The sequence below is a fragment of the Melanaphis sacchari genome, unplaced genomic scaffold, assembly GCF_002803265.2.
Source record: "Melanaphis sacchari strain LSU unplaced genomic scaffold, SCAv2.0 Contig43_pilon_pilon, whole genome shotgun sequence".
NCBI lineage: Eukaryota > Metazoa > Arthropoda > Insecta > Hemiptera > Aphididae > Melanaphis > Melanaphis sacchari.
Window position 1 is genome coordinate 1,478,568 of NW_020271284.1, and position 21,807 is coordinate 1,500,374.

At 26.6% G+C, this 21,807-nt stretch overlaps 4 protein-coding genes across 5 annotated transcripts in view; 2 read left to right on the forward strand and 2 right to left on the reverse strand.

Moving 5' to 3' along the window:
* LOC112597667 (sodium/hydrogen exchanger 9B2-like) overlaps positions 1 to 7,610 on the reverse strand; it is a 27,456-nt gene extending 19,846 nt beyond the window's left edge. Inside the window, exons 1-2 of one of the 2 annotated variants that reach the window (XM_025343813.1) lie at positions 7,528 to 7,610; positions 4,878 to 4,928 (exon numbers count right to left, since the gene is read on the reverse strand). In XM_025343813.1, coding sequence (XP_025199598.1) covers positions 4,878 to 4,896 — 19 coding nt within the window. In that variant the 5' untranslated portion in view covers positions 4,897 to 4,928; positions 7,528 to 7,610. Of the gene's footprint in view, positions 1 to 593; positions 684 to 4,877; positions 4,929 to 7,527 lie in introns of those variants that run through there. The other variant, XM_025343814.1, reaches the window with a different exon arrangement.
* LOC112597852 (SH3 domain-binding protein 5 homolog) lies at positions 5,799 to 10,459 on the forward strand (the record flags this gene model as incomplete). Its single annotated transcript, XM_025344088.1, has 8 exons — positions 5,799 to 6,056; positions 6,122 to 6,184; positions 6,633 to 6,810; positions 8,670 to 8,788; positions 8,960 to 9,043; positions 9,105 to 9,326; positions 9,395 to 9,631; positions 9,702 to 10,459. Coding segments are annotated over 8 exons (1,359 nt in total), but the record flags the coding sequence as incomplete, so codon positions are not given.
* A 135-nt stretch (positions 10,460 to 10,594) lies between these two features.
* LOC112597670 (Down syndrome cell adhesion molecule-like protein Dscam2) overlaps positions 10,595 to 21,807 on the reverse strand; it is a 66,019-nt gene continuing 54,806 nt past the window's right edge. Inside the window, exons 21-28 of the mRNA XM_025343819.1 lie at positions 21,594 to 21,750; positions 21,387 to 21,519; positions 20,905 to 21,314; positions 19,835 to 20,131; positions 18,901 to 19,066; positions 16,987 to 17,315; positions 15,627 to 15,785; positions 10,595 to 10,728 (exon numbers count right to left, since the gene is read on the reverse strand). Of these exons, the coding sequence (XP_025199604.1) occupies positions 10,697 to 10,728; positions 15,627 to 15,785; positions 16,987 to 17,315; positions 18,901 to 19,066; positions 19,835 to 20,131; positions 20,905 to 21,314; positions 21,387 to 21,519; positions 21,594 to 21,750 (1,683 nt within the window). The 3' untranslated portion in view covers positions 10,595 to 10,696. The remainder of the gene's footprint in view (positions 10,729 to 15,626; positions 15,786 to 16,986; positions 17,316 to 18,900; positions 19,067 to 19,834; positions 20,132 to 20,904; positions 21,315 to 21,386; positions 21,520 to 21,593; positions 21,751 to 21,807) is intronic.
* LOC112597671 (piggyBac transposable element-derived protein 3-like) lies at positions 12,096 to 14,685 on the forward strand. Its single transcript, XM_025343820.1, has 3 exons — positions 12,096 to 12,514; positions 12,799 to 12,987; positions 13,081 to 14,685. Exons 1-3 carry the CDS (start codon positions 12,498 to 12,500, stop codon positions 14,657 to 14,659), a joined length of 1,785 nt encoding a protein of 594 aa, XP_025199605.1. The 5' UTR covers positions 12,096 to 12,497; the 3' UTR covers positions 14,660 to 14,685.

A 21,807-nucleotide genomic window follows, 5' to 3' on the forward strand; every position in this document is an offset into this window, starting at 1 on the left:
TTTTTTTTACATTTTTTATTTTTTCCAATGATAGCAAACATTTTTAACTTTATATACTGAAACAGCATTTTATTTTTAATTATATATATAGTATAATAAAACTAATGAATCCACCCGTTCAAATTGCATTTTTATGACTTTAAATATTTGTAAAATATTGAATTTCAATAAATACAATTAAAAATATAAACTGTATTCATTATAATAGTAAAAACTCGTTAAAAGACAACTTACTATCATAAACTTCACTATATCTACCATAATTACAAAATTATGTTGTTTACCTACAAATACTTTGTAATAGTAAACCTAAGTACAAAATCTAGTTCTACCTGTATAATTAGTAATAATTTTTTTATTTTTTTTTACATAACAACACAATATTTTAAATAAAAACAATAATCAGATAATTAAATATTTAATTTTGATAAATTATTTTAAGTAAAATATTATTATTCAAAAATTAACAAAGTTTATACTCATTATAAATAGAATTATATTTACCAAAAAAGTTATATTATAATTCCATAATAGTTATTATTATAGTATACATTAAAAATTGATCTAATAAATCTAACGATAGAATTACTTACGGTTACTTCTCAATGATTGAACAAATTATAAATATAATTAATAAATATTTAATTTATTGACTGGGACGAGAGGTATAAATTTTACTCAAAATTATCATTTGTTTTTATAACGGATTAAATAATATATTCATTGTCCCAGTGAAATAACTGAAATATTTATAAAGGAATAATTACAATTATATTTAATAGCTATTATGGTACAACCCCCTCTATTATACATAAACTTATATGTATATTTTTATCAGAATGATAAATTGGAAATTTTGATAAGCCTAATGCTGAATTCCTAACATTCTCATTAAGCTATGTGTCAGTTAAAAAAAAAAAAAAAAAAAAAACAGTGAGCTTTGTAAAATATTCAAATAATGTATATATTTAAACTAAATCAATTCTGATAGGTAATCACTAATAACCATTTACAATCTACAGTTGACAATTAATACGAGTCTTCAAAATGTGTCACATTACGTTTTGGAGCAATAGCAATGCTTACTTCAATCGTTAAAAAAATGTATTATCATTATTTTTAACTGAAAATTGACGTTTAAATTAAGTTAGATTAGTTCTTTATTGTTAGCGTCTTTATCCAAATTAAAAAATGTCGAGCCTGTATGTTGCATTTTATTAAAAACACAATATAATTATTATGATAATAAAAAAATGTATCTACATTATTCTGATCTAGGAATTCAATAATAGCGTGAAAACACTGAAATTGTTTACTATAATAAGTTTTTGTTGTTAGCAAAGAAAACCGTAAAAAGTTATATAGGTAAAAATAAAATCCAACAAAATTTTTATGTGTTCTAACAATGTCAAACAAAATAAGATCGTAATTTTTTACTTAGAAAAAAATTTTCTAATATAAAATTATACTGTTGAAGTATAGTGAACAGTACAAAAGTTAAAAAAATTTTCCCAGAAAAATTGAAGTACGACAAAATTTGGGAATAAACCTATACTGTCCAAAAAGTTACTAACAAATTTGTTGAATATATTTTATATTACCTATGTATCTGTTATGGTTATAAAAGTGTTAATGTTATAAAGGTTTATATAAGGTATTTGTCTTCTGAAATTAATGAACCTTTTGAATACTATATATTTGAATAACTACTCATAAGATTGAAAAAGATTTTTGAGTTGAAAAATTCATCTTAAAATTTATTTTATGTAATTTATAAGATAATTCACCTATATTATTTTTGATTTAAAACAAAAGTTGTCAACTCCTTTTAATAAATATAATATTATTATTTGACTAATTATATATTTTGCACTGTAAACTTGAAAAATGAAATAAATGTAATATTCAACCTAAATATTATCCAAAGCCAACATCGCAAGCAAAAATTTATCAAGGTGGATTAGATCCAAATATATATTTTTAATTTTCTGTTAATATGCATGAATACCTAATAAAATGTATCACCCGATATAAATATTCAAATACGGGTTGAACGTGGGGTGATGTCTCCAGATCGAATCACTGTAGTCCAAATTAAAGTAAAATGACGTAATATAATAAAAATATAAATAATATGTAGAATCTACATTGTAAATTCTATCTACCTATAAAAAAAAAATGAATGCGTGTGTCACTTTCAAAATTATAGTTACTTCAACCTCCTTTCTAAGTTTCAAATTTTAAGTCAAATAAAAATGTAGATAAGAACATTGCAATAAAATTAGTGAAATAAAAACAGACATATATTTAATTCATAATAATTCATGTTAATTTTACTGTGAATTTCTTTTTCAGTATTATACTCATTAGTCATTATATTAATAAAATAAAAGATAACTCAAACGGCTATACAAATATTTAAAATATACTTTGTAAATTGGCAGTTAATTAATAAAAATGTTTTGTTTTTATTTCAAAGATTTATTTCAATTTGTTTACAAACATTCAACAATGATTTTTCCAAAACATTTACTGCGTATTTTTAAATGTTTTCCCATGCGAGACAATAGGAAGTTGGATTTGTAAGTCTTTTTCAATAGTACTGTAGACAATTAAAAAGTTAAATAAATTGCTAAATTTTTAATGTCATATAAATTGTGTAATATACAACATACCTATATATAATTACAAAATAAAAACATTTAATTTCAGTGTATTTTATTACTTACCTGTTATTTATAATTAATACATAGTTTGAAATAATAATTAAATTTTTTGTTATTTTTTTGTTTTGGTTACACTTTTTCGGAAAGAAATATTTGCTTACAACCTAAATAGTGTTTATACAGATAGAATATAGAGCCTAAATGGTAAGCACCTACTTTAAAAAGGTAATTTTCTTAGTAATTTTCAAGTTAAAGTGCATGAGAAGATTATTGATATAAATAATTTTTTTTTACAAACGTCACAGCCCAGGTGTTATAAAATCATTTAAAATTACTATCATAACAACTAATAAGTATAAAATTGATTATGTTGAAAAGAATAACTGTAAACTTGAAATTTTCACATTATTTCTATAAGTATTTTCTAGATACGATACAATTTTAAAAAGCTTCTTTTGAGCTAGGTATTTATAAAAAATTGAAATTATTGATTTATAGTAATTACATTTTTTTCTGTATCAAAAAAATTGAAAAATAATGTGAAGTTCCTTAAAAATTATTTTTATAATAAGTAAAAATATGTTGAAGATGCACTGTTTTTTTAAAAATATTTTGAATTCAGATTTTGATGTAAATAGTTAGTTAATAAAACAAAAAATATTTCAAGAATTTATTTTTTTGTTTAAGAAAGATGGTTTTTATTAAGACGGGAGGTAAGATAACATATTTATAGATGATTAACATTTGAAAATCTTATAACGAAGTTTGAATGTTCCCAAATTTCAAAAGTATTAATTGCATGTTCTCAAAAATAATTATTTAGGTACCTATACAAATAGGATACTTATACTCTGAAGTCTGAACCCAGGAGTAATTACGTAATGATTAACTTCACGTCTTTATAGTTATAGCGGCTTGTGAGGTAGGAATATATAATATTACGGAAGAATAAGAATACAAGATAAGTTCTTATCTTTATACTATTTTTTGAGAGTAGACCGTTTAGTCAAATAACAAAATACGGATAAGATAAAAAAAACATGTTTAGTTGAATAATTGTAATATAGGTACGTAAGTATAACATCTTATCTTTTCGGTATTTTCAACTTTATGAAGTTCTTTTAATAACAATAAAACATTTAGAATTAGTTATTCGTATTTATATGTAATTTATATCATATGATGTATATGGCTAGTAACCTTCTTACATCATTCTTTATTGTTTGTCACTTATGTTTTCCCCAAGCCAGAATTTTCCAGTAGGGAAAGTTTATAACATTTCTTTTAACCTATGCAATCGCTTGCGCATATTACTTATTATATGCCAGCAGATATTTACACATAAAAATGTATATCAATTTTTTATACTGGTATTTGATATAATATAGGTATATAAATATTAGTTTGATTGGAAACTAGAAAATAACTACATAGGTACCTATCATATGACGAGTATAACCTATAACCTAAAAATGAGGTATTTTTTGATAATTTATTGATCAAATGTTTGTTATATGTTTAGGTATATAATTTTTAAAGTTTAAAGAATAATTAAACAAGAAAACAAATGAGATATAATACAACATTCATCTAAAAAAATAATTTTATGAAGACATAAATACATTATAAAACTAATAACCCATAAGCCAGCAAATGTTTAAGTGCCCAACACTATTCTACAAACGTTTATCTTTGTAAGATGAGTCGTATCATTCGTAATATACAATATAAAATAAACTCTTGTAACTTGAGACTTATTCGTGTAAACTACGTATTTTAGTTAATAATTATATTAAATAAAATTTAAATTATAAATAGTACCTTTACAACACATATTAATTATTATTATATTATTTAGAACGTTTGTTGTTCCCCGAGATAGGTAGGTATCTACCATCTAAACCCTATAATAATGTTCTACTCTATAACATTTTTATTAAACACATGTATATTTATACAGTTAACTAATATTAATCAATCTATGCCATTGATAGCCTAACAGTGTTATATGCTTATAATAGCTATTGATAAATTCATTCACGGTCAACGAAAAATAAGTTGCGACTTTTGAGCGAGTTGATGGTTTAACATAGGTACAAAAACAAACTGTGTGTATAAAAGTATTATATAAGTAATGTTACATAGGTACACAAACAAACAAGCAAACAATTACAAAACCACAATATTGCAATTTACGAGAATGTAACATACCTATTATGGGCTTATCCATTATTTCGAATTACTCCAATACTTTATTATTTTCTGCAAACAAAGCATAAACAAAAAAGATATTACACAATACGATCGATAAAAGTCAACTGATATTACAATAAATAGTCTTTAATAAGTAGGTATTAGATACAATGTTATTCTTATATAATATTAATCGTTTCGTTTTTATATCTAATCGATGATGATAATAATAATAAGACACAACACTACAATAGATAGGTAAGTGACACTAGGTACTTAGTACTTACTTAGTTATCGTTATTTATCAATGATATTATTATAACGTGGAATTGTGGAAATATATAAAACAATTTGATGTCATCGGTCATAATCGTGGCGAATTTATAATAGGATGGATAATTTTCATACATTCATTATTACAATGAAATTAATAGGTAACGATTAACGTTGAGTAGGCGAGTGTACGATGGCCAACATTAAAAATTAATATTTAATTATTCAAAATATGAAAATTGTGAAGGCCGAAAACAAATTGAAGAGTGATATAGTAGAGACTACAGTATAGATTTTATTAATAGATATAGTCTATGCGTTATGTTTTTATTTAATAATACTGGATTGTCTGGATTACAGTACACACAAAAAAATAATAAAATAATAGTTTTAAAGTGTTCAGTTATTAATAATAACCTAATAAAGAGTAAAGACTGAAGTATCTAAAATACCTACTTCGTACTTCTACCTAAAACAATGAACAAATGTTAACGGTAAACGGTTAGTCTTTTATATATAGTATTTTGTACTTAATGTCTGTGGGTGGTGATCACAGGAAACACGGTTTAAACCGTAACGTCGGTTACGTTTGATGTTTATATTTCATTATCGTCTTGTTATCATACATTTCTTTATCACGATAAAATAATAATAATAATAATAATAAATGATTCTTTAATCTTTAGTACAATTGGCACGGTTAATTTAGTACTTATTATTGTACTGATATTTTTTTTTTATTTTTTATTTTATTTTACTATCCTTTTAAATTTAAATTTAATACTATTATTTTCGAATTACAATGCTTTAAACAGTTCAAAGATATTTGTTGTTTTAACAATGGACTCGTCTAGCGGACAGAGTAATCAGGAGACTGATACATCTCTGTACAACGAAGAGGATAGTTTAGACCCTAGAATTCAAGTAATGATCGATTTCATGATTATTTATATAGATAAAATATTTTTATTTCATTGTTTTTATTTAAGCTGGAACTGGAAAAATTGAATTCATCCACAGACAATATAAATAAACTTGAAATCGAATTAGATGTAAGTAAATGTACATTTAAACTAAATTATTTTACAGTTCAAATATTTTATTTTATTGTATTACATGCACCTATTGCACATTACCTATATTAAGTTTATAGTTAATATTTAAATAACGATGTTAATATTTTAACTTTTTTCTTAAAAAATATTTTAAAATATTAATTACTACTATAAATTAGAATAATGTAAACAAATAATAATAAATATTTGAAATAGCTTATATATAACCATATTAGAGGCACATATTAACCTATTTCATTTCTATAATTAAATTTTAGTTAATTTATGTTATACTTGAAATTTTTAATTATTAATTCTCTTAATCATATTTTTACTACAAAATACATTTTATCTAATATTTAATAATTTAATTTATGGTAAAATATTTTAATAACTGTAAATTATTAAGTGTATTAATCTATGTGTTATATTATTATTATGTTAGGAAGCAAATACAACATTTAGAATGTTGATGGCCGAAGCTTCAAGGAGACTAAAGGTACGAGCTCGCAAACTTGGTTCATGTATTGATAAAGCTCGGCCGTTTTATGAAGCACTTAATATGTCTAAACATGCTCAGCAACAATGTCAAATTGCAGCTGTAAAATACCAACGAGCTAACGGTAAGACCAATAAAATAAACATTTTTAAAAATTTATTTTTTCCCTTCATATAAGCTTATACATATTACTATAATGTTTAAGTATTAAATTGAAATGTATAGTTATAATATTAAAAAAAAAATTTTTAGTATGAAATTAATAAAATATTTTTATACATATAGCATATTTTTCTAACTCGCATAAACAAATATAATAATTAATCTGAAAAATAGTATGATTCATAGAAAATCAATATAATAAAATATAATATAAACATTACATTAAAACTAATAATAAATTATAATATTTCCAATCATAATTTTGCATAATTTTATTATATTTTTTTTTTTAATTAAAAAAAATTGCTCAAAATCAATTAAATAATTAATATTAATTCTTTGATGAAAATGTATCCATTATTTCTAATATTATTATAATAATTTTACAATTTAAGGGATTTTTTTGTTTGGCATTAATGCTCTACTCTCTACCTATAAAATAATACTTATTTAAATAATGAATTGTTTTTTAATAAGTTATTTAGGAATTTAAAATTCAATTATTTAACTTCAGTACTTATTAGACATTAGTTATATTTTTTATTTACCTATTATTTATAAATATGCAGTTAGTTATTGTATCTACATGACATAAATTCAAGTCTATAAACATTAAGCTTTGTATTAAATATTCATATTCAATTATAATTTATTTTTAAGTATATAATTGTGTACGTACCAAAAATTCAAATATTGCAGCACTTAACTATGTCATCTGTTGTACTAAAGATCTATTAATCCTAACAATATTGGTTTGTGTACTGTACATTTTTTAAAATCAATCTATATAATATTTCAAGTAAGAGACTTTTCGAGTACATTTTTATCTTATCATAAATAGTAGAAAAAAATTATTTTATTAATAATTTTTAATCTAATATGTAAACCTTCTTTAATTAGGTTGTAGAAGTGTATGCAATATAGAATATAAACTGTTATTGTATGTCTAATATGTATACAATAGTTATCATTTCAGATTACATTAAATCTAACTAAAATTGAAAACCAAAAATCTTTTTTTAAAGGAGATATTTTTAATATTGTCTGTTAATTATTTCATACTTGTGGATAATTGGTAGATCCTATAAGAATGAGTTGTCTATATTGATTCTTAATTTATGTTTGGAAGTCATAAAATATGTTCAATAATAAAGAATCTATCAATTTAAGTTATTTGACTGAATTGAAAAGACCTAGAAATTAAATGTTTTAAAATCTTAATTATGTATCATTTATTATAATTTATAATTTGAAATTTAATCAGTTACTATAAGTACAAATTTTAAAATTGTAATTTATTTAAAGGTGCCCACAGACATTTTCATTGTAAGGGAGACCAATGCATATTAATATATACCATAACTATAACATATTTAATAAATTTAACATTACAAAAGAAATGTATACCCTATAAAAAGAATAAGCAAACTTGGCCACCTTTTGTGAGCTTAGATGTTTAGTGTATTTAGTTTCTATATTTCAAGTTTTAAAAATAAATAATATTTAGTTTTTTGAAAAATATTTCGTTCTTTAAACTTTTGAGTATTTTAGCATTTGGCATTTTTTATTATATTTAATGCAAACCAGTATAAAGTTGTTAAATTTATTAATATTATTTATATTAATTAAATAATTTTGTATTGATTATAAATTTTGGTTATTCAAGTACTAAGTATAATTTTTAAATAAAGATATTTTTTCTTCTTACTGTATAGTATAATAAGTACAAGTAAATAATTATAAGTTATATATAATAAAAAAAAATGTTAGTAGATTATAATGAACTATATTATAAGTAAAACTATATCTTTTATATTTTAGAAATTCATCAAGCCGCCAAAGAAACTGTGGCATTAGCTGAGGCACGGTTTCTTAGTAAACAACATGAATGGAAATTTGATAATGCGTGGCAAGAAATGTTAAATAATGCTATTTTAAAGGTATTTAAGTATAACGAGAATTATAGTCATAGTAATCATTATTATTATTATTATTATTATTTTTATCTTTTACTTTTACTTATATAGTTTTAATTTTAATAAATTTTTATAAAAGTTTATATTATTACATTTTTTATTTCAAATATCAATAATATTACCTATTATCCGCAGGTAACAGAAGCAGAAAATCAAAAGACTGAAAGTGGACGTGAGCATCAAAGGAAAGCTGCTCTCTACCAAGCTGCAGAACAAAAGGTTTATTGTAAATCTACATTCATATACTTAAATTTAATATTTAAATAACATTTAATTTTAGGTTCAAATGCTGGAACAAAAGTTTAAACGTAGTATTATTAAGTCTCGTCCATATTTTGAAGAAAAATATTTATGCGAAGGTCAATTAGCAGCACAAAAAGATACTATTATTCAAATCCGATATGCTGTGCAACGAGCTAAACAAGAATATTCAGCTTGTTTGCACAGACTTGAACAGATCTCTGAAGAAATTCATGTGCAAAGACAAAACAATAAACTAATGGTACTTACATTTTTTTAATTTTAAACATCTCAAACAGAATTTATCAATGTTGATATATTCTTTGACAGGAATGTTCGTTACAAGGTCCACGAGAACCTGGCGTTGGTGCAGAAGTTTCTTCTATGGTCAACAGCTGGCAAGAGCTGGATAACAAAAAAGATTCCAATGGCATGGAAGATATAAATTTAGATTGGAATTTGGATAAATGTGATTCAAGAAGCCTGGGTAGTCTATCCATGGACACTAGTTCTATTTTGAGTGATGCAGATGACTTGGATTTTGATGATGATAGCCAAGTGACGATGGTATTTAAATATTTTCAATAATCTGTCTGAGTATAAAGTTAATAATCCTATTTTGTCTCAATCATAACAGGAACTTGAACAACTTCGTCAAAAAGTACGTGATCTCGCTACTAAACCTTTAATGATGGAAACTAAAAGAACTGAAAAAGTTGAAGGTGTGGAAGATCGCAAAGGTTGGGAAAGTGAGTTAAATGCTACTGTTGATAAATTGGATCAAATGATGTTGAAACAGGAGTGTGAAAAATCACAACAGCAATCACCCGTTTAGTACATAATTAGTATAAATCAAAATTTGTTAGGCTTTCAATAAATTGGTCTATGGAGAAAATGTTTACCTAAAATATATTGAGATAGGAAATCAAATTGTTCATATTAGTCTTGTCTTAATGAGTGTTATGTTTTCTTGTTCTTATTGTTAAAGATGATTTATCGATTAATATTAACTTCACACTTATTTTTCCATTTGGAAATTGTAAATCAAGGTAGCTAGAATCGAGCACAACACCATTTAATCCTATTATAACTAATTTAAGATTGTAGGTAACTTAATGTTAATTGGCTGTATAATTCAATGTGGATGTATATTTGTTTATTATAAAGCAATAATGTTTTAAATAACATAGTTTATTGTAATTATTTACCATGTTACAAACTAATTAATCTCGTTAATAATTAGATAGGTACTAAAAATCAACAACTTCATTCGATAGCAGTGGTTTATTTAAAATTTTGTTCCATTACAGAGATAATGTTACCCAAATGACAACAAGATTAAAATATATTTTTTTTTTTTTTTAGTTTTTTTTTTTTATTATTGTATAATTTCCTAATGCCATTCTATTTTATTTATGCATTTTTTTTTTTCTTAATGATGTAACTTATTTTTATAAATAAATTTTAAATATAACATTGTTTATAATCATTATGAAAAAAAAACATAATTTATTATAATATATATCTTATGTATAAAATATGTTAAACGATAAAAGAAATCTATGATGGTCCAACAGATTTATATTTTTGTTCTTCATTCTTCCAATATTTTCTTTTCTTTTTAACAAGATCTTAATTGTAGTGTCTCCGTGCTCCTCTTGATTCTAAAAATGCAAAAATTTAGTATTTTAAAATATTATTGGTGCTTTTTCTTCTTTTTAAAATATCAGTTGTGATTTCTATTCTAAGTTTTTGAACAATTATGTTACTAACATTAAATTCTAATAAAATGTAAAATTTGTGAATAAATTATAAAATAATGCAATTGTGTAGGAACATAATGTTAATTCTAACATAAATTACATCGCTATATTATATTATGTACAAGAATGAGTAAAAGTAGAAATTAGATTTTTTTCATTTAAGTCCAAAAATTAAAACCTCTTTGCTAACTGAATTCTCATAAATAATAAATTATTTTTACGAAATATGTATTACATTAGTCTGTATAATTACTGAGTACATTACTAAAATATTATACTTATACATATAATCTCCAAATTGCTGTATAGTACCTATACATTATTAATTTTAATATAAAATTGATTTTTCAATAGTATTTTTTCATATGTTAATGTTGAAATATTTAAATAATATATTATTGAATTTTATTTATCAATAAATCTGATCAGGGGAGTGCTCACGGTGTAAGAAACAAGAGTGTTAGATCTGCCGCTCTTTGGGTTTGACTTATTTTTAATATTTTTTCTGTGTAATTTTAATTGTTCGTATAAGTTAAGTTGATTAATAGAAATAAAATGTATGGTAAAGTAGTGAAAGCATACTTACCGCCATCACGAAATGATTTGTGCCAAGATTTAATTAATATCTAACTAATAAGTAATAGCATGTCATAAATCATAATATTTGAATTCTACTTGCACAAGATTTATAATATATTATTATAATTAACTAGCACCCGCAAGTACCTAAATGTAAAAATATAATTTTTTTTTTTTTTTGCTATAGTGTGATCTAGGAATAATCAAAAATTCATATCCTTTCCCCTTAAAAACATTTAACACGCCACTACATTTGACGATGATATAAGTATTTAATTCAATCTTTATAGTTTATAATATCCTAAATACTAAATCCTTATAATATTTGTGTTTACTAAAAAAAAAAGTTGCATGTTATAATTAGTAAATATAAACATAAACATTACCTACTTTATGATATCACATGTCAGTAAACACTACATTATTATTTAATATTTACTATATCTACTTAGTTTATATACTACCTGCCACCTGGTAACTGATAGTGTCATTATGCTCAACTCAATAAAATAATTTAGTTAACTATGTTTTAAATATAGTATTATATAGATGTAAAATAAAAGAATCAGTTAATGTTTTTTAAATAGTAAAATTAAAAAAAAAAAAAAACTATTCTTGGTTAGACAGTAAAAATTTAACAAGATAACTGGAAAAAATTCAATATTTCAAGTTTTTCAAAATACCTTCTCTCCAATAAAATTCTTATGAAATTTATTTATCATTAATAAATAATAAGCGAAAGTTTCAAGTTTCAAACATTGATGGTTTTAAATAAAAATCTAGAATGTTTTAATAAATAAAAAAATAGATGCGTTACATAATTCAAATTTTTTTCCTTACACATTACATAGGACGTAGGTATCACTTATTTAACCCTTCAACGCCTGGTGTGACCGTATGGTAACACAACAAAATCTATTTATAAATCAGACGTAAACAACGTCTGTGGGTTTATTTTTATTATCTAATCATTGCAATAGATTCTCAGTATGTTTATCGATTTTATTAGCACTGTGGTTACCAACTAATGACAGTTTATAATATTTATAACGATTTTTCCGTTTTATTCAACTACAGAAATTTTTACAGCAATGGATTTTCAACTGGAGTAAGTATAATTATATATAAATATTTTATTTAAATGTATTATTAATATTTGTTTTGAATCTTTGTGTGTATATACTTTATCCTAAAAAGGTTTTAGTTGCACATTACTATTACATACTGTGTAGTAGACTTGGAAATGTGTGTGTTACCGTATGGGTGCTTTAGGCTTTTGTCTGATGAAAACAAAACATATATTGATAATACATATATTTTTCTATAATAATTTATAAAATATAATTTTTATAGTATATACAGTATTAAAAATATTATTTTTTTTAACTATAGAGATGGATTAACCTTACAAGAAGTTCTCGACATCATTGAGTCAAATTATGACGAAAATGATGTCGAAAGTATATTTATTGAACCACCAGACCCTCACGTATTGACTGATGAAGATTCAGGCAATGAGGATGAAGGTGCATATACTTCTAATTTATCAGCTCGTCAATTAACTGCCGGAGCAGAAATAAGGTACCTAATATATTTTATTCTTCAATGAAAAAAATGCAGTATACTATTTATTATTATTACAGTACTTATAATATTTAAAAAAATTTTTTCAAGGTTGAAAAGTGGAACTAATATTGTAGATGAAAATACGATTGCCCTCGAAATTGTTGATGAGTTGGAAGACACTGGTTTCAAAATACCTGATAATGAAAAAACTACTGAATGGGTAAAAGGTGATTATGAAATGCCCAATTTAAATTTCCCATCTACAGATTTTTCTAAATATTCGCATATGAGACCAGTTGAAATATTTGAACTTTTTTTTGATGATAAACTTATTTCATATTTAGTAGAGCAATCCAAACTATATGCACTTTTCAAAAATGTTAATGATTTCGATGTCACTAATGATGAAATTAAATGCTTTATTGGTATATTGATACTAAGTGGATATAATGGACTTCCTGGAAAACGGTTTTATTGGGACTCATCAGATGACGTAGGGAATTCATTAGTCAAAGATTCGATGCGCAGAGATCGCTTTATTTCAATTATGCGTTTTATACATTGTGCTAATAATAATGAAATTAATGTAAACGACAAAGTTTGGAAACTGAGGCCAGTAATGGATATGTTAAAAGATAAATTTTTAATACATTTCGTACCCTCTCAAAATTTAAATTACGATGAATCAATGGTTAAATATTTCGGAAAACATAGCTGCAAGCAATTTATACGTGGCAAACCAATCCGATTTGGATATAAGATTTGGTGTTTGAACGCTCCTGACGGGTATCTTATAAATTTTGATTTTTACCAAGGAATTAGTCCAAAAAGAAAAATATTGTACGAAAACATGTTTGGGAAATGCACAGCTCCATTTATAAAAATGCTCGAAGAATTTCCTAAGGAAAAGAAAAATTTACCATACAGATTTTATTTTGACAATCTTTTTACTGGCCTTAACTTGCTCAAGTTTTTAAAAATAAATGGTTATCACGGTACTGGGACTATAAGAGAAAATAGATTGCCTAAAAATTGTCCAATGTCAAATCAAAAAATTATGCAAAAAAAAGAAAGAGGAGAATCAGAATCAGCAATTGAAAAAAATAGTGGAATATTTTTTGCAAGATGGAAAGACAATGGGGTAGTCACCATTGGTTCAACAGTACACGGGATAACCCCACAAAGTAAGACCAAAAGGTACTCTAAAACACAAAAGAAAATTGTGCAAGTTGATATGCCAAATTGTGTTTTTATGTACAATAAATACATGGGTGGAACCGATCAAATGGATGAAAACATAGCTCGCCATAGAATTGGAATTCGAGGAAAAAAGTGGTGGTGGTCTTTATTTACATGGCTGATTGATGTTTCTATAACCAATTCATGGAAACTTTATGTTAATTCTGGTCATAAAGTTACTCAGTTAGAATTTAGACGAAATATTGTTCAGGAATATCTAACACGTTTCAAAAACGCACCAAAAAGAAAAGGACGACCAAGTAGCACATCATCAAAAGTTCCAGAGGGTATTCGTTTTGATCGCCTTGACCATCATGTCATACCAACAATTGATGGTAAAAGAAAAAGATGTGCTGGAGCAATGTGCACTTCTTCAGTTCGAACAATGTGTTTTAAGTGCGATGTTGGACTTTGTGTTGACTGTTTTAAAACATTTCATACAAAATAATTTTATTTTTTATTTTTTAAATTTACTTAGGTTTATGTTATAACATTTTTTTATATATTTTAAAATAACTTTTATATTATAACTAAAAATTAATAATTAATAGCACTTGGAATTGTCATTACCTTATATTTATATTTCAATATTAAATAAAACAACAGATGAGTACTACAAAATTATGAATATTTTTATTTTATTATTTTATAAACATTATATTACTATAATTACAGCTCATTATAGCCTAGTGTGACCATATGGTAACATCAGTTTTCTCAGAAATTGCCTAAGTAAAAAATTTCAAAGCATTTTATTTGTATTCCAGTAATATACCTGACTTCTAAATTGGATAATATAAGTAAAAAAATTTTCAAAAAAAAATTCAGGCTTTTGAGGGTTAAAATCGCTAAAAGCTACCTCCCCACGACCACGCCCTATAAAGTAATTAATATCTACGACATTTTCTACCGGAAACACGGTAAGCACAATGTGATTAGATCACCAACTTTCATAATAGAAAAAAAATTATATCCATGGGTGCTAACATTTTAGTTAAAAAATAAATAAATAAAAAAAAATAAATATATTTCTTGTTCTTGCTCAATAAATAATATGTAACGCACTGGTGTGCGTGAAGGGGAAGTGAGGGATAAAATAGAGTGTAGTTTGTTTGTAAAACGAAACAGTTAGATCATACTTCATTATAGTATAAGATATAACTAATAAGTAATAAGCCTTCGTGACATTTTGTTTGCTCGAATATCTTGAGAATGATTTAAAATATTTTCTATTACGTATTTTTATTATAGGCTATAGCTAATCGTTTTATGACAATAACAATTTTTTTCTTTATCTATTTGTTAAGTGTTATTAATTTTTATTGAACACGCAGTGTTATAATATTACATGCCTGAGATACTTCAATGTTTGTTTATCAAGACATGAAGTCTTTAAAAAGTATAATAATCTTCACCTGAGCTCTGTTTTCTAACTGTATTTGATGCTATAATTTTCCGACATTGTTCGTCGTCCATGTCTGTTAAGAAATGAACGGGGGTCATGGATTTTCTCGACGCTGACGATTTGGTGGATGTCAAAGGAAGTGTCTGTTGATTGGATATGTACGAAATTTCTGAAAAAAAAAAAAAAAAAAAAAACATTAACATTTTTAATATTTTGGAACTATAAACACCGTCCTGTTTTTATTTGTTTAGTGGCGATGAATGTTTACAGTGAAACAGGACTGTTTAAATATAAATAGGAAATCTGAATAAAATGAATTTCATTTTCGTTACCGTTAAAAATCAGTATAATATTACATTACGTATTTTCATATTCATATAATCATGTTAAAAATATACTAAAAAACACAATCCGTCCAAAATGAATCGGAGCTATCAGTGCGTGTAATATTCATTAGGTATTATGGTATTTTCAGTTAATAAAACTTAAAACAAATTATTTCTTCATTCAATTACGTCGACTTGTATGCATAATAGTATGGTATACTATATGCCCTTATGATTATATTTATAACAATTATAACATGTTTCTACTCGATCATTGATTGCAATACCTAAGTAAAACTTTTTTCATTTGATGATTTGATTCTGTTAATCTTAAAGATCATAAATGCATACATTTTTGTTTTAAGTAAACGGAATATTATTATAATAATTAAAATTAAATAATTAGTTGGAAAATATGTAATAGTTTCAATTTTATTATATAATTTTCTTTGTTTTAAAAATATTGCGTTATATTAAACGTAAAATTGTTAGGAAAAATGACAATTGTATAACCGATATGAGTATTTAATTTGTTCTTGATTAAATATTTTGTTACAATAAGACTTGATAGTCTTACTTTCAAAAGTATTAAGTTCATATTGCATATAAAACATTCATGTATCGAGTATTGTTAAAATGCTGATAAAATTGTGCGTTGAGTAATTGACTAGTTATTCAAAACTTATGATTTCATTCACTTAAATCCGTATACTTAATGAATATCAAACAAAAAACTAAGTTATTAGGTATCTAACCTAACCTATTCGTGTTGTAATTTTCTGTTCGCATATCTATAACTAATTGATTTATGATTATTAAAATGAGATGGGAAGGGGATTTTCGCGAGTTGTAAATAAAGTTTTAAGTATACTTATTATGAATAAAACGAATTTTTTTCACGATCTCGCGACAGTCTATTTTGACGAGACTCTTAGCTGTTTCTATAATAATAGTACCTTTATGTTATTAAACATATTTCTAACAACATTTAGTTGATAAATTCCAATATGACGGTGTAGGTATAGCCGCAACAGTCTCACTTACCATAGGATTTGTCGATCGACAGACCGTGTATGGCGTTGTGATCGGGCGTTTCGTAACAATCAGTCTGACTCAGGGCCCTGTGGTGCGTGGGCGTCCGGCTGCCGGATGGCGTTGTTTGCATCACGCTGAACGTCGCGTACGGACACACGTCGTAGTCGATGCTTTTGCTGCCGCCACCCGTGAACATCTTGTCCACGGAATTGTCCCTTTTACTCCTTTGCAGCGTGGACGTCGCGTACTCAACTTGTTTGTCAGCCTCGTAACTGCATTTCCTTTCGGCCAAACTGCTCGACCTCCTTCTTCGCGAGTACTGCGCCCCGTCTTTTTTCCTGTCCAAACAGAATGCATATACGGTCAACGCTGTAGCATAATATACATTATAATATACGCATTCGCTTCAACGGCAATAAAACATAATAATATGCATGATAAACTTATATACTCGAACTAATGAAAAAAAAACACCCGATGATAGTGTTCTTGTTTCATTTTAAAATTAAATTGCAATAAGTAGATAGACATTTTTCAATAGTGACGATATTAAAAATACTATGAAAATAACACATTGAGATCCTTTGAGAAATTTTAAAAATCGCATTACATATCAAAATAGGGATTTTTTTGTGGGGAAGGGGGAGAAGGTGAAAAGTATTTACTTGGAAAATTCATTTTTTATTAAAATTATAATTAAAAGACTTATCAATAATTTTATATAGTAACTAAGTCTTCCGCAAGATTTTCAATTCTTCTTTAAAAAATAATATCAATCGCTTATCTCAACAATACCACATATTATGCAGGTCCTACATTTGTTATAAAATTCTCCATTCAATCTTCTATATTTTCTCAAATTCAATTTCTTTCTTTCCAAGTCTTAGTTATATCATTAATTATAAACTATATTCTTATCATAATTTCGGAAATTTATCTTCTCCCCCCAGACATAATTATTTTAATTCAATTTTATTCAATTTTTCTCCCTTGAACATTAATTTATATATAGTAGGTAAGTGATGATTTTATTTCAAAAAATCATCAGTGATATTATCTTTTCAACAACCTAAAAAGAAACTCACTATTATTATGTTATCAATTCACAAAAACATACGGTCAATAAAAAAGACATCATACTTTTAACATATACACCAAACTCTATCATTATAGACTGCATATTTTTTTTTTACTTCTGAACTTCAATCATAATTATGTTTCACAAACCTAAAAAATATCTCGATTATAATATAAACTGAATAATGATAGTAATATTCAGTAATACTGCTATATATTATTATGATACACCATCTACCTAACACTCGATAATCTTAGGTTATATTATAAGTTGTATTTAATAAGTGCATTGTTATTTTACAAGCAATGGTATTGGTTGCGTATTAAAAATAAACGCATATAGACCGATTTTCACGAGTAGATACCAAAACCGATAGACGGAAAAATAGTGAAACACGCTATACGTGGATGACGGTCTATCTTGAATAATATAGATATTGATTATCAGGAGATGGGTTTACATATTATTATACTTATCTAATATTTATTTTGTTTTATCGACACACGCGTAGGTGCATTAATACCATCGACTGTATTTATATCAGAACCTGATGGTTTTGTAGTCGTATGAACATATATTTACGTATATATTATGTACTATGCAGTATTGTATTTTTTTATATGTAATACGCTTTCAAGTATTTTGTTCTACAAATAACGTCATCGTTTTTCTCGTATATACAATTATAATATTATATACTTACACATTTATTTACATACGCGGGTATGTGAGTGTGTGTGCTCTGTGTATGTGTGGAAGGAGGGGTTTAGATGAGTGTGTGAGTAAGTGTAACGTGGTAAATTATTTATTGTGTATACATCATTTTATTTGTTTTCTTTTTTTACCTTCTTTGAACTACTACACATATACATATGCAAAACGACACGACGCAAACGAGCGCGGAAGCTGCCGGTACGTATTTGTGCATTTCCGCAAAATTTGGTATGCTCAAGTTATCGTCGTCATCGATGATGCCACCGTCGTTACCGTACACATCTAACGGTATTAATTCTGAAATTATAGTCCACAGTAAATAATATTATTTAATATTTCATAAAATAATGTAGTGTAAATAGTAATATAGGGTTATACGCTTTAAGAAAAGTTTATCAGCCGCCAGACTAGGGTACGATAATTTACACTTAGTCGTTTGATGTCATTATCTTGTATTGGTTATTTATATTTATGCACTTAAGCGAATAAATAAGTATTAAGTAATAAGTAATAACGAATAATATTAGATTTACGAGTAGTACTCACTACTCAGTACTCAGAGATACTTGAAAAATAGTTATGAAAAGTTAGGTTATTCTCTTCAAAATATTAAGTTTTTCACATCCCTGTAAAATTTACATACGACTTAAAATATAGTAATATCTAAAGACCGACAACCCACTAAAAACCCCACACTTCTAAAAGGTACTTCTAAAATATGAATTTAACTATTATTTTATAACGAATATACGATAAATCAATTACGATACCTACTCGCTTACCAGCATTCATTTTTACAATAATTTAAAATATAAAATGCGCAACTGCGTAAGTACCCATAGCTAATAATCAATAGAAATAATATTTTAACTTTTTCATGGTATGATGTAAACATTGTAAACTGATATTCTTAAATATACTAGGTATAATAATTTAAACATCCAAATAAAATCTTAAAAACGTGAAAGCTTAATTAAAATGCAATTTTTAGATATTTATAGCTTTTTTTAAGGAAATAGGATGAAGGAGAGTGGTTCTCATTGTCACTACTGGTAGCCATCTTACCTCCGGACTTAGTGCGAGTGACAAACCGATGTTCCCACGACGTGTCACCGGCTTCGGTATGCACGACCATGCGGATCGTGTAGACGGTAGCCGGTTGTAGTTTTCCGACCGTAAACGTGTCGCCGCCGATCAACTGTTGTCTGGGAAATTTAATCCATCCACTGCTGCGTCCATTTGCCGCGTACTGATATGTGAACGAATGTATGCTGCACATCTGTGTTGGCCACGAATCGAATATGAAAGTGACGCTAGTTGAGTTCACGGACAGCACAGTGTCCTTGTCAGGTTCTTTGGGCACTGGAAATATATTATTTTAATTTTATAACAGTGGACAGTGGAAGACTTTGAAACCAAAAGTATTTTAATCATATACTATAAAAACCAATAGTTTATTAATATTTATTTTTAATTATTTTTATACGTTTTTATTTAAAAAATAATAAAACAAATTTAAGCTGTATAAAATTACGGTTCTATCTAGTCTAGAATTGATGAAACATAACCTACGTTTGTTCTAAGCACTGTCATATTTTCATGTCACTGGGGTACAGTTATTCGAATTTTTTTTTTTTTAATCCAATTCTATTTAAACACTAGTACAAGTTAAGGTTTTATCTTACACGTGTTATTTTATGAATTGAAAGTATAATCCAATATAAAAAAAATAAAAAATTTTCAGCATTTCCTATAATTATGATCAGTGATATAACCATACCTAGTATTCCCTACATTCGTTTTTAAACTTGATTTATTAAAATATACAACTAATTCAAAAAACTATATAAACTTGATATATGATCGTCGACTGATGCTTGATTTCGAAGTGACAAATATAAGTTGTTATTATTATATAACCTAACCTGGGTGTTACTATGATCTGAAAAGTTTGATATACTGGGCTGTCATTCTTCTCTCATACCCTTATACCATTATTCACTTATTGACGTACACAAAATTTGAGTTTTACGTTCTAGACTTTACACGGGTTAGGTTATATTTTTTTACATATCATCCAGATTAATCACAATTTAAAAAAAATCTATCATCGAATACACTGTTATAGTATTTACCTCCGCCTTTTGTAAATACTTCTACGACACGACCTACGTTGCTTATGCCAACCGTGTTCACGGTTTGCATGGTCATCGTATATTTGGTACCGCATTTTAAACGGTCTACTGTGTACGTGAATCGGTCGGAGTCCACCTCCACACTTTGTTGTTGTTCATTGCCAGTGTGGTAGTTGAGCACGTAGGCTGTAATCACTGCGTCCGGCTGTTTGACCGGCTTCCATTGAACTCGTATGGCGCTGGTCGACACTGAGTCCACACTGAACTCTGGCGGTGATGGAGGGTAGAGTACGTTGAGCGTGTACGATATCTGATCTCTGCCAAATATGTTCTCCACGTGACACGTGTAGTTTCCCGAGTATGTTTTGTCGTTCACGGGGCCCACTAATAGGCTACCGTCGGACAGCACCCTTTAAACCGACAAAAATCAACAGAAATCAACGTGGTATACAATAACGTCGTGGGTCGGGGCTACTACTCACTTAGTCTCGATACCGTCGGGCGCCTTCCATACGAGGATGGGAGTCGGCATGCCTACCTTGTAACATTCGATCGTATACTTGGACCCTACGATGGTGTTCACGTGTTCGCCGAACGACGCCACTCTAGCCGGTGCTATGGGTGGGTAGAGCAGTGTCTTAAGAATATTCATCTGTTTACACATCAGCTGCATCATAACACTATCTTACCTCTAGAGTTCGGACTCTGGTTCACCCGAAAACTCGGCTGCCCTTCGCCGACCACGGTCGAAGCGGTTACCCAAAACTCGTACCGTTGAAATTCTTTAAGCCGCCTTACCTCGATCTTTGTGCTTTTGTCACCGAACACGATTTCCTTTTCAACGATCTAGAAACCAACGGAATTATTTGTATCAGTTAAACTCTGTTTACATACAATTTATTG